General features: G+C 53.0%; 1 protein-coding gene across 10 annotated transcripts in view; it reads right to left on the bottom strand.

Annotated features, from left to right (window-relative positions):
* The window catches only part of Dab2ip (DAB2 interacting protein), a 195,781-nt gene that overhangs the window by 39,642 nt on the left and 142,409 nt on the right, over nt 1-13,730 (bottom strand). Inside the window, exon 1 of one of the 10 annotated variants that reach the window (XM_004641489.2) lies at nt 5,575-6,079. The exons of 8 other annotated variants lie outside the window; for them this stretch is intronic. In XM_004641489.2, coding sequence (XP_004641546.1) covers nt 5,575-5,729 — 155 coding nt within the window. In that variant the 5' untranslated portion in view covers nt 5,730-6,079. Of the gene's footprint in view, nt 1-334; nt 420-5,574; nt 6,080-13,730 lie in introns of those variants that run through there. One more of the 10 variants, XM_023701610.1, reaches the window with a different exon arrangement.

The raw sequence follows: 13,730 nt of genomic DNA, 5'->3' as shown, positions 1-13,730 counted from the left end.
TTTCAGGGCCCCGCGGTAGAGCACGCCAGCATCACAGGCTCTGGGCCCTTCTCATTTGAAACTCTCCATGGCAGCGGGGAGGGGCAGGCTCATCCTCACAGCTTCCACTCTCTGGGCAGGCAGTGGAGGTCATGTCGGAGCAGAGGGGCAGGTGTCACTGCTGGGCAACTTGAGAGCCCCTTCTCACGGCGTACACGTGTGACAACTACTGCCTCCGGCGCTGCTCTGTGCAGCCTGGTCAGGTCTTCTAGGCCCAAGAGGCTGCCAGCAGCATGGCTCCCACCCAGCCTTTCCCGGCTCCCTTCTCACCTCCACCTCCACTCAGGCCACTCACCATCCCGCAGCACAGCCGCCCAGCTCCCCAGGCCAGGAACACCAAGTGCCCTGGCTGCCACAGCCACTTCGAGCTCGCCCTGGCCTGAGACACACCACCCCAGCCCTGCCCGCTGGGACTAATCATGGCTAGTTAAACAAAGGCCATGTTCCAACTCTGTAATGTGTCTTTAAAGGGCCAGCGTCCCGCTTGGTTTTGTTGGGAACTTAAAGGTACAGATCCTTTTTCCTGTTCAGGAAGTGACAAAGAAAGAAAGAAACCCATAAAAGTCACTACCAGATTAGAGGTCCTGGGCTTCTAAGAGACTCTGTAAGCCAAATGAATGAGAGTAAATATCCAAATTTCACCCAAAAGTCCCAAAGAACCCCAAAAACAAAAGCAATTTGCCTCCCTCTCCAAAACAGGCACAGGAATGGTGGCCACCTGTGAACGCCCAGCCACTGACAGCAATGGACTCTTACAGCACTGTCTCCTTCAGTCCTCACCACTCCCAAGGCAGGCAGCGCCCCAGCGCAACCGCCACACGAGGAGGCCGACATCGGCAGTGGAGCTGGGACCCATGGCAGGCCAGCCAAAGCCGGCTTCGGCCCAGCCAGTCCCCACCTGCTGCACATCCTCCAGTGTCCCCTCCTAGGACAAAAGACGACAGTGAGGCTGGGGCATCATTTGTCAGAGAAACTCTACCACAGGGCTTGGAGGCTCTGAGGCCTGGTCTGCCACTTCCTCCATCTCCAGACAGGAAGACCCAGAAGCACAAATCCCAGTAAAGCACAAAGGGAGACACAAGTGGAGAAGGTGGAGGCAGAGAAGGAGGGAGGGGGAGAGGGAGGGAAGCAGGCCTGCCAGCTGCGCAGCCGTGTGGCCCCGTACACGCAGGTCCTTGGGCCCTCTCTGACAGGTGCTGCACGGGAGAGGAAATGGGCAGGGTTGGGCAACTGTCCTTTGGACCCAAGGCTCAGGCAAACCAGGCCCGTCTACAGGAATGGAGCATGCAGAGCACAGGAATGGGGCTCTTCCAGGGCCTTGATGTTCCAACGTAGCAGGGCCTGCATGGCGCCCCTCTGCCTGCTTCCCAGCTGCCAAAATGGGTGGAAGGGGACAGGGAGAGTAAAGAGGCTTGACTTGTCCGGTCTTAGCGCCCGACTGAAAAGCCTGCTAAGATGGATCTGGTTGGACTGGCTGGCCCCACAGTGGGTACAGTACAGCTAACCACCATCAGAACAGCCAAGGCCAGGCGCAGGCCTCAGATCCAACGCTGCTGTGCCAGACCAGCCAAGGATTTAGCGCCCTCACTGGGTTTCCATGGACCCTTGACATCCAATAAACATGAGGATTTGGGACTGCTGGCTAAGATTAGGGACTCTACAATCAGACAGTCAGTGTTCAAATCTGGACTGTGCCACTTGTCCCCTGTGTAGTCTTAGAAAAGTGAAGACACTTCTCTGGGCCTCTGTTTCCTCCTGTGTCCAATGCACTACTTAATAGTACTTTTCTCACAGGACTGCAGGGAGGACTCAGAACAAAGCCCACCTCAGAGCACACACTTAGGCTAGCTTCCCAGTAGGCTGAAGGAGGCAGCCTAGGATGTTTAGGGAGGCACAAAACAGGAAACTGGCATGCAAGGTTCTGGACATGTCACTTTTCTTTCTCATAAAGGACCCTCAGTGACTTCCAGGTAGGAACTCGGACTCCCAGAACACAGTAAAGCCTGAGAAAGCCTGGGCTGTGGGCAGATCCTCTGAAGCTACGAACAGCTTGCCCCAGCTATCCAGCCAGCTGAGTCTGCTGAGCAGGAGTAGAGGCAGAAGGTGGGAGGCCTCAAGAGTCTGGAAAGCAGCGGGGAGGAGAGCAGCGCAAGGCCTCTCTCCAGGAGGAGCCCTGCCCCTGCCCTGCCTCTGCACCTCTTAAGGTCTTGTCTCCCCACTCCTCAGGTATCTTCCATGGCACTCAGCTGGGCTGGCTTTGCTCATGGAAAGTGCTGTTGTCAGCCACATAAGCCACCCGCAGTTGTGGCACCAACAACCCCTCAAAGCTGGGGGCTCCTTCTGCCACCAGCATAAGGTCCACAGCTAGTCTCTTCCTTTCTTCTTGGAGCCCGACGTAGCTTTTGTGGGGAAGAGGTGTCAAGCACCAGGGAAGCAGGCGTCAGGGCAAGAGCCATGCCAGCAGTGTTGGCAGACCACATGGCTACAATTCCTGATGTTCCTGATGGGAGACCTGGGTGCCTTACATCTATGCTGCTCACCCTTGCAGTAAAGGGAGGCCTGGTTTCAGAGTTCTGCACACCCCAGCTGAAGCTCTGGTTTGGTTACTCTGCAGTGGCAGCATGCTAGGAAAATCTTTTCACTTTCCTGAGAATCTTTTTCTCATATATAAAATGGAGTAATACACCAGCCTCCACAAAACACATGTAAAAACACTGGTAACCCAGATGAAAAAAAAAAAGAATGTGACTAACAAAGCAACTGGGAACCCAGAAGACTCAAATACCTAGGTACCATTCGTTCAGTGATAACCCCCAGACATTAGGCGACCTCCAACCCTTTTCTTTTTCTTTTCTTTTTTTTTTTTTTTTGTGGAACCGGGGATTGAACTGAGGACCTTGCGCTTGCCAGGGAAGCACTCATTCCACTGAGCCATCTCCCCAGCCCCTCCAACCCTTTTCTACAAACCAAACACATTCTAAATTCTCCCTAGAGCTAGCAAAGCCTTGGGAAGGTAAAGGTCCCAACCACCAAAATTTTGGTAAAAGACCTCAAATTCCTCTGCAAGCCGAATCCATTTAGAAGGCTTCCTGAGAAGGGCCATTAGTGTGAAGTCTACCTCTGCTCTCAGAATGATCCTTGGAGCAATTGCAGCTCTCAGGTTTAGTAACCTCTGGTTTAGTGAGCTCAGGCCCAGCAAGAGGCAAGGAAAAGGAATGGAAGGGGAAGATGGGGTCAGGAGACAGTACAAGTCAGAAAAGTGGGACATGCATGGCAGGTACAGGAGCAGTTCTAGGGACCCTGCCAAGACAGTCTGATGCAGGCTCCATGTTCATTAGGACTCACAGAGTAATCCGGGGTCAGCCCAAGCTGGCTGACAGGAGGCATGAGCCCTTACCTCCCCAGGTGGCCACTTCTTCGCCTACTCTTAACACACTTGTTGGTTCTGACCCCGCCGGTTTTCCAGGTCACCAAAGGCCTTCATGTGCTGGCTCCTTCCTGGAAACCCAGGCTACTGGATGCCAACTCCTCACAGGCCTTATGTCTCCTCCTTCCTGCAGCTGTGGAGATTCCTCAGGGCAGCGGTTTGGGAGGTACCACTTTCCTCTGGTGATCTCATCCACTCCATGGTTTAAATACCTCCATGTGCTCCCAACTCCTAAATTCCTTTCTCCAGTTCCACATTTATCTGCAGACAACCTGACATCTACTCTTAGATGCCTCACAAAACTTCACACCTGAAATGCTTCACACAGAGCCCCTCAGAAGCAAAGCCAAGAGTCAAAAATCAAGAACCCTTCCTTCACTAGCCTTCAGGATCAACTCCGCATATCTTACTGCTACGGCCTTGGGGACCTCTCAGCCCAGCAGCCCACAGGAGGACAGGCAGCCTCTCAGAGTTAGAAGGGTCCTTCAGAAATGCAAGACACACTATTTAACTCCTTGGTGTAATGCCCTTTAGTCATGGCCCCCCTCAGAACATTCCAAACAACTCCAAACTCCTCAGACAGAAAGCTGACGGGACTGGCCTGCACACCCACTGACCTCATCCAGGAACATCCCCCTAAAGTCTCTACTTTCCTGCCCCAGGGCCTCAGGAGTTTGTGCTGGGCCCACACTCAGGAGAGACAGCTTCCAGCATCTTTTGGAACTCATCCTTCCCCAACTGCTTTGTCCATAACAGGTCCTGCCCCGTCTCCATTACTCCCCAGTGAAACACTTGGCTTACTTCCTTCATAGCATCCAGCAAATATTTACTAAGTGCAAACTATGCGCCAGACACTATTTTAGGCACTGGGAATATAGGCACTGAACAAAGCTAACAAAGGGCCCTGCCTTACATGTCAGTAGGGGAATTTCACCCAATCTAGAATTACTTTGTTTCTCCACTTATTCTTATCTGTTTCTCCCACCACAAGGTAAGCACGCTCTGCACAGCAACCGTAACAGTGTCTGTACACTAAAGGAGGGTCTGGCATGGTATAGCTCAGTACATATGAATGTACTAACCAAGGGCCAGGGCAGCCAAGGAACCAAAGCCCAGAAAGACACAAGCGAGCAAGAGTCAGGCCCTCGTTGCCTGCTACCACCTGCATCTCCTTAAGAAGGAAGAACTTACGAAATCACCTCGGCCTGGTAGCCTTGGTCTTTCTGGGCACAAACAGAGGCACACAGGACCTGGAGAACAGGTAGGTGGTACAGGCCTAAGCAGTCAGGGAAGGCTTCCCGAACAGGCAGGGTCTGACCAAAGCCAACCCTTACCACATGCCCAAATTAGTTTTAGGGCTCCAATGTTCACTGCTCTATCAGGGGAGGAAAAAGCCCTGCTCCAACCCCCCCCCTTTTTATTAGCATCTGGATCAATAAAACTTTTAGGAGTAAAGTCTCTCCTGCAATAGAAACTATAAGAGACAGACTTAGATTATTAAATCTGTCTCAGAGAGGCAGTGCCTGCAGAACCTGAGGATGCCAGAGCTTTGCCAGTCCTCCCCTATGCTGAGCCTGCTCCTGGCCAAAGGTGCCGAGACAGCACTCATTAGCTTAGCAGCCTGGGGTGGACTATGGGGCAGACTGCCCTCCTAAGTCTACCTTTCCAACCCAGTTCTCTGGGAAAAGATCAGCAGCCAACTTGCCCACTGCCCACCTTCCAGCCTTGCCAACTTCGACTCCCCTGTGTCATGCTCTAAAGCTACGGCTTTTCCTCAGTCCTCCACTCCAAGACTCCAGCTGCCTATGCCTCCACAAGGTCTGACTCCTGGGGAAAGGGAGGAGTTAGTCCAGCAAGCCTAGTCCCACCTCCTTCACTCTTCCTCTAAAGCCTTTGGGGGGTAGGGGTGTCTACGGAGGACAGTGGGCCACTGTTGGCCACAGAACCCATTGGTTGGTTGGGTCCTAGAACCAAGCCTCTATGGAGGATGAGCCCCTCACCCTTCAGCCCCAGCTCCCATCACAGGCCTGGGCAACCCTACACCTGGTTGAAGACCTACTGGCAGAAAGAAATTTCCTATGCACCCCACCCTTCAGAGCTACACAGACCTTGGTGGTGGGGGCTCTGAGGGTGCAGGCACTCGAGGCCCATGAACCAGGTCAGGCTTCCAAGGGCGGCCAGGTCTCCACACAGCAGTCCCCCCGCCTCGTCCCAGGATCTTGCCAAAATTGTCACTGAGGAGTCCAAGGCCACAGAGGCCCATTTCTGAGGGTGGTGCAGCCCCTGATGGTGCTCCTGGCCAGAGGAGTGGGCCTTGCACCCAAGGCTGTCATCTAACAGGTAAGCCCAGGAGGGCTTCCCCAAACAGCAAAACATAAGCCAAGTCCATGTCCGCCAAGTTGAAATTTCAAAAATGACTTAAAAAAAAAACAGTGGTGACAACAACTAGAGATTTCCGGGTTCTCCAGGGAACAAGTGGAAAATTACAGTCTTCAACGCAGGTAACCACAAGGCACAACCTCCGGGTCCAAGAAGTTCAGGACTCTTGAAAAGCAAACAAGAGCTTCTAGCCACAGGCCCGTATCCTTCCCAGAGACTCTTGCAGGGTGCAGGCACAGAACTGAGCTCCACTGGAGGAGGCTGGGCCAGAAGGCCCTTCCACGCACCTCCCCTGGAGTGCTGGCGCCGCCCAGCCAGGTGCTGTCCTCTGGCCCCCTGCACCTGCCCTTCCCTGGGTTGGTCCTGGCTCCAGTGTCCAAGCTGGTTTCCTCTCATTCTTTTCTCAGATCAAAATCCTGTCCTGGGTTAGCCCTTCCCAGAATGCCCAGGGACAACACCCACCCCAGCAGCATTATCACCTGCTTCATTTTCTTCATAGCACCAACCTGAGGTCACCATGTTTGCTTTGCCTCTTTTCTCCCGACCAAGAGGACCTTACCTGCTCACTGGTAGGCCCACCACACCTTGAGCCAGGCACTCCACAAGGTATGGAAATAATGGGTTTCTCAAGCTCCGAGACAGGGTAGGCCAGCCACAGGAGCCCGGGAGCCAAAGGCTTGGGGGTGCGCCAAGGTAACCTCTGCCCCTTGAGCCGCTCCCGCCACGCCCCAGCATTCCAGACTTCCATGGGCCAGAACCACACCCAACTCTCTCAGGTCATTAGCAGCAGAGGGCTCTGCCCCGCCCACCAGGCAGCCGCTGCCCAGCAGGCTTGCGGAGGGCTACATTCCCAAGGCAGCTGCTTCCAGCTGCAACCACTTTCTGCTGCTGTGCTCCTGGGCAAGAATGGAACCCCAGGTCCAGTAACCCTCCTGCTTCCAGGATGGCCCATAGTCAGGGCTGCACTCTGAACCTTCCCTCCCCTGCATCTCCATTCAAATATTTTATTTATTTATGTACTTCATCCATTCATTCATTCATTCGACAAGGTTTGGCTATGTAGTTCACATTAGCCTTGAAGGGCAATCTTCCTGCCTCAGCCACCTGAGCGCCAGGATAATGGATATATGTCACAATGCCTAGTCTGAGCATTTGAAAAAGCCTTCCAGAGAAGGCCACCATGGTTGCTTAGCACTGTTACAAGGCAGAAGGCACAAAAGGAAGTGGGGCTCTTGACAAGAGGTTTACAGGCTGAGAGGGACACTGAGTCTAGCCAGCAGTCCTGGGTTCAAGCTCCATCCCAGGAAACTTCTGTAGTAAGCTCCAGGCTGAGTCCGCAGGGCAGGAGCGGAGCATGAAGCCCAGGGACGGAGAAAGAGAGGTGCCTGAATGCCTGGGGCAGCAGAGCCCTGGGCCCAAATGCCACCAGAGGCTGGCCGGGAGGGTCATGCCCATCACAGCCCACACCAAAACACAGATCCTTCTGGGAAGGGCACACCCAGCCAACCAGACATTTTTGCCTGGGTCACCCTGTGCCAGCCCACTACACAAGAGCCAAAGTACAAGTTTCCACTTAGCCTCCATCATCTGCAAAGATCAGAGGAGCTAATCAAACCCTATTCCCTAAGGCCAGGGCCTGGAGACCTTCATAAGGATGCTGCTGCACAGCGAGCTCTGCCTTCTCCGCTTAGGGAATCCCGTCCCTCCCAGGAAATGTGGAGAAGAGACAGTGGAGGAAGCCCCTGCCTCGAGGGCTGCCCACTTCCTAGCCTCCTCTGAGACATCACAGGCTCCAGCTCAGCCTGTCACAGCCACAGCACACTCCTGTTGAACGCTACACTGCGGCAGGTACTACTGCATTACAGGCCGGCAGGATCCCGGCTGAGGGAGCTGCACAACTGGTGAAGAGGTTCTACAGTGGCCCTAGGGCAAACCCCAACCTGGAGGGTCCCTGACAACTCCACGCCCTGTTCGGCCCCTGAGTCCTGGCTGGACTGTGTTCTGGGCACAGGTGATCCTGACCACAAGTGGCCCCACACTGCCCCATCTGTCCATATCTGTACATGCCACCCCCCAAGGCCCAGAGGCCCCACTGGCTCCCACTCTGGTCTGCAGATTGCTAACCAGAGATGCACTTAACAGTGGTCACCTCTCTGGGATAAGTTACCTTCTCAGCTTTCATCTCAGTTTTTCCAACATCTTGACAACATTTCCTAGCAGGATGGAGGTGAGGACATAGACAGGTGCCACCAAAGCACTAAGGAAAAAGGAAGCAAAGCCCATCCTTGGATACCACCTCCAGGATGTAGGTGCCGAGTCAGGCCTTCTCCACTGATCCCTTATCATGACCGAGAAGACATGGCAGATTTTGTGACTTCCTTACAAGGCAGCCAAATCCAGAGGAGCTAAGTCACTTAAATCTATCCATACCCTAGACAACTTGCTGCTCCATACCCTAGACAACTGGCTGCATCTGGTACTTGTCCTTCTTTTCTCCTTTTCCAACTCAAATATTCCCTCCTCTTAGAAGTCTTCCCAGATACCCTCCAGGGAGGAAGCCTTTTCCTACAAGTCGATCTACAGTTCTAATACTGTGCAACAACGTAAGGCCCTATGATAGGTCTTTTCTACATGACAGCTGCTTCAGGAGAGGGTGATAAGCCAAAAGGTCACAGGAGTCCAAAGATGTGCTGCTCGGGCTGAGTCTATAAGCTGGGCATCCACACGTTCCAGCCTTCTGGCCCTGAGTGCACTACTTCCCCCATCCTCTTCCGGCCCCAGCTAGAGATCTGCAGACGGCTTTCTGAGTCACCTTCAATGCTATATAGAAGTATGGAGCACACAGTGACCACCCTTGTCCACCATAGCTGGGAGAATTTCAGAGGCTGCCCTGATCCTAAACCCCGCATGATCCTAGCTGCCTGCACCAGCAGGTCCTACCCAAGGTGCTCCTCCCCCACTACCTTTCCCTAAGCACACCTCGCCCTTTCCCATGGCCACTGGGTAGGTCCTCCGGATTCCTCTCCTGCCCCTATCACTCATTTTCATTCACCTTTCAAGGGCCTGCTCAGTGTTCCCATCTTCACCAGTGTTCCAGGCACAGGGTTGTGTGCCATCGTTCTGTCCCTCTTCCTTAGTCTGTGGGTGCTGCTGCCCACCCTGTAGAACTCACCTTGGAGTCTATTCATCTCTAGCTCCTCAGGGCCCGGGGGCCTACAGCCAGTCTCTTCCCCAGAGCTCAGGGTCCTGTCTAATCTCCTATCAGGTCTGAAAATGTCCTTACCAACTAGGTAAGGCTTCTGGGAGACTCTGGGACCTTCCTCTTGAGTTTTGCTTCCAGACAAGAGTGGCCCCAATGCTGTCAGGGACACTCCCAGGCACACTTGTACATCCCTGTTGACAGAGATGTGCTTGCATCCTGGGGGGCTGGGTAGAAGACAGAGGCCCCTTCGGAGGACGCGCTGTTCTAACCCACTGGGTCTGCAGGCTGAGTGGGGACAGGATCAGAAAGAGACAGGTGCAAGGCCAGGCTATTAACAACCAAGGGCTGCTAAGACGTCCCTGCTATATACTCAGCTAAAAGTAAGGTGTAAGCCTGGTACTAGATGAGGACCAGCTCTGCGGAGTGGTTTCAGAGTTCTTCAGCTGTTACTTTACACAAACATACACATCCGTGTGTGGCCTTATCACCACCTGCTTTGTGCCAGGCCCAGTGCAAGGTATTTTACATGTATTGGCTCCTTTAAACCTCTAAGAACCACATGCTATGCACACTACTTCTGATTCAAAATGAAGCCCAAGGGCCAGCCAAATAGCTCAGCGGATTAAAGCACCTACAAGCAGGCGCAGGGGCAGGGGTATGATCCCTGGCCTGCCGTGCCAGCCCCACCCCTGGGGCACACTGAGACAGCAATTGAGATTGGGCATGGTGGTATGTACCTATAATCCCAGCTCTGTAAACGGGTGGATCAGTATGAGTCCAATCTAGTAGTAAGACCCTGGACACCCTGTAGACCCTTCCCTAAAATAAAAAAATAAAATAAATGAAGCCCAAGCACAGAGAGGGTAGGAGAGCTGCCCAAGGCCCCACAGCTAGTTATAGAAGGAACCAAGATTCCAGGTCCCCAACAATCTGAGCCCACTCTGCCCTTCTAGTCCAAGCAGCCGGCACCCACCATTCCCAAGCTGCTGTTCTCTGCTCCCGCTGAGCTCCACCGTCAGTCTGAGGTCAACTCCATGTCCCTCTCCACCCACTCCATAACCCCCTGCTTCTCCCACTGTGCCATCAGGTAGCGACTTCTAGCCCACCGCTAGCCCAGTGGCATTGCCCCAATCTAATGTGTTGTGATGTGTCCAGCTGGCAGAGAAGCCTGGAACCTCGTCCCCACTGCGACGCTGACAAATGCTGGCTCCCAACATGTAATGTCTCCATCAAAGCACTTAGCAGGAGTAAATTCCCACCTATGGGACACCTCCTCTGAAAAATATGGAGTACATTTACTCAAAGAAGCAGTAAGACATAGTATTTCTCCTTTCTGGCTGTCACAGTGCTGAGTGCAGGGCCACACCTGCATGGCGTGCCAGGTCCATGTGCAAGGAAGAAGGGCCAGCTGCTCTGTGACAGCCGCCCCTAGTGCACGCCTGCAATGGTGAACCTATGCTCAGTTCCCCTCATCCCTGTGCTCTGCCCACTAATACACAGTGCCACTCCCTGGGTCCCCATCAGAGCCAGTGGGTCGCTCCTCTGTCCCAAACTAGGCCACCCAGTCCCCAAGTTCTGTTCCCATTCTACCACCTGAAGCCTGCCATCATACCATGTCTACAGCAGGCCTGATACCAGAGTTCACACACAGGCTTCTGAAAAGCCACAAAATTCAAACTTCTCCAAACTATCCCATCCTCTCCAACTCTGGACCAATGACAATATTATGGGAGTGTTTTAGGGGGGCATCTTTTTCCACCCCTAAGTTTCATGAATGCCAAAAAAAGATCTAATACCAGCACTGGTACCTGGAGATCAGCAGGTACCAGTAAAGTCCCAAACTGTCCCAGCCCTATCCTGGCCACTAGAGGTCACTAAGGCCAGAGGAGTTCATCCTCTGCAGCAGGAGCACAGAGGGAAGGTCCACAGGCCATTGCTCCATCCCTGCCACTTTATATAAGCAGAGAGCAATTCTGTAAGAATCCCTCTCTCCAGACACTCTGGCCTCAGCAGGATGGAGAAGCGACTTTTGGTCTGATTTCCTCCCAGTGTTGCCCAAGACTGTACCTTGTAAGTATCTTGCACAGTGCTGCCAGTGACCTACAGGCCACCTTTGTCAGGAGGGACCACAAGGCTGGGATATAGCTTGGCGGCACAAGCACCTGCCAGGAAGGCCAACTGCCCCTACTTACAGATGAGAAAATAGGCTGCCGGGGCACATACCCAGCCTAAGGCAATGGGGTTAAGAAGGGAACACCACCAGCATCTAGACAAGTGAATGAGACACATGGTCTGTGCCCTCAGGAAGCCGGGGAAGGCACACAAACGTTACGGCCAAACAGAAATCCGTGCAACAGGCTGTGGGCTCCGCAGAAGTGGCTTGAGGACCTAGTAGGGAGCCTGGCCCAACAGGAGGCCTGAAACGACCACAGGAACAGTTTGGGAGCAGGGACTTAGGAAGGACTTCGTGGAAAAGAGGTTGTCCCAGCACGTGGTTCTTCCGTAACCCATCTTCCTGCCATGATTTGTCTGGCACGCCCTGTACTTCTCACTGCCAGGGGTTAGCCGGGGCTGGCTGCTGGCACAAGCCATCCTGTCTGCATTAGGGTGGTCCAGCCCCAAGGGGTGTCAAGTTATGCCCCCTTTCCCAATGTGCAGAGTGAGTGGCCAAGTTTTTGCTGCATGCTGCATAGCTAGTGAAGACCCGGAGTGTAACTCAGGCATGCCTCTCCAACAGGCACCGAATTTCTGAGCCTCAGTTTCCTGAAACTGCGGCTAGAAGAACCTCCCCTGCAGGAGGGTGTTGGCCAGTAAGAGCCTCCTGCCTGAAACCAAGGTCCTGTTGGTGATGTCACACGGTCCTGGCGTGAACCACACTGGCCAGAGGCCAGTTCCTGCAGCCTGTTGGTGATGAGAGGAGGGCGACAGGTTTTGCGCACAGCTCCTCTTCTTCCTAAGCTAGGCTTGCTAAAGAATGGTCACCAAGATGGAGCTATAATTGGTGAGCCTGGTGGCACAGAGCCCAGCAACAGACCCGGTGGGTGCTAGTGTTGCAGGGGAAACAGCTGAGCACAGCAAATATAGCCATTGACCCAATTCAGTTCTGTTCTGTCTTCAAGAAAATAATTGAGTTTAAATGAATAGGTTTCCCATGTCCCCTCTGGCCTCCGGAGGGGTGGAAATGGAGAGGGGAGACAGGAACAGTTGGTTATTTTTGAGTCATCAGGCCCATGAAAGGTTTCTTTCCTTCCTCGGTGGCTAGAGGGAGGTGTGAGACAGTCAGGGCAGTGAGAAAGGGCGAAAGCCACACAGAGCGCACCTCAGAATGGTCAGCCTGGAAGTGTAAGCCAGGCCTCCACAGCGGCCTGTGGAGTGTGCCAGCAGGAGCAGTCCTCTGGGCCCCGGCTCCTCATCTGTGGAATGGGAACACTACGGCTCCTTGGCCCAGCTGTTCCCAAAGAGGCTGAAAGGAGTTAAGAAAAGCATTCAGAGGAAGAAGTTTGGGGTGAGCTGGACATCTAACAAAAATAGAGGCCAAAAGCTGCCAAACCTTGAGAGAATCCAAAAATCTAGACTACTTACAATGAATGTTTGAGAAATATTTAAATGTTAGCAACCAATGCAGAACAAGCAGAACAATAAAACTTTTGTATCTGGTCAGACTAAATGAAGTCTATCTGTGGGCTACATCTGGCCACCAGCCACCAGGAGCAACCTCCAATGTAATGACATGGCATGTAAATTGATTTATGACGTGCTAGTATCCTCCCACCTGTTTATTGCCCTATTATCTTCTTTGGCTGAGAGGCTGGGCCTAGCCCTGCCTGAGTAGGAGAGGTGACCTCTCCTGCCTCTCAACGTGTCTTTCAAGCTCTCAGAGAAGGGTATGGAGGGGCTGCTGCCCCCCACCCAACTGCAGGGAGGGAAGGTATTCCAGGCCTGATTTCACCCTAGAAGCTGAGTGCCTGGGCTAACCTTCCTCTCACCAGGTCTCTGCTTCCTGTTCTGCAAAATGAGGGTTTCTGAGAAGAGCAAAGGAGAACAAGAAGGCCTGGAGATAAAGGTGAGAACAGAAGTCCAGTATCCACAGAGCAACAGCGCATGGAGCACAGGGAGCCTGACAGCTGGCGCTTCTCTCTGGGCTCCTGGCTGTGTGAGCCTGCAGTCACCTAACCTCTCTGTACCAGTCTCACCCTCCGTGCGCAGGAGATACAAATCTCTGAGGCACAAAACTGTTCTGAAGATGAAATGAGACAATGACTGCCAAGTGCCAGATAGGACGCTGGCACAGAGCAAGGGGTCAAACCTGATAGGCATTATTATTACTGTTGTTATTATCTTTAGGGAAGAGCATGCCAGAGAACTGAGTGGGTGGTTACAGTAAAGCAGCACAGCCAGGCAGACTTGTTAACAGATGAGGCCACCTATAATTAGCACAATCATTACATATGCAAATAGTTCTGCTTAGATGCTAGAAAAGGGTGTTCTTTGAAGTGTGTTTAAATAACCGCTTCACCCTGGCTGCCCACCCTTTCCAAATCTTGTTTGTACTATTAATTTCATTAACAATGATTTTCTTCATAGAGCAAGATAAAATTGTACACTGATAAATATTTGAATCAAAGGGATTTTAAAATGCTGGAGCCCCTGACTACCCTACCTGGAGCTGTCTGAGGCTGACTC

This window comes from Octodon degus, unplaced genomic scaffold, assembly GCF_000260255.1.
Source record: "Octodon degus isolate 3935 unplaced genomic scaffold, OctDeg1.0 scaffold00137, whole genome shotgun sequence".
NCBI lineage: Eukaryota > Metazoa > Chordata > Mammalia > Rodentia > Octodontidae > Octodon > Octodon degus.
Note: the sequence above shows the minus strand (reverse complement) of the source record. Positions and strands in the feature narration are given on the sequence as shown.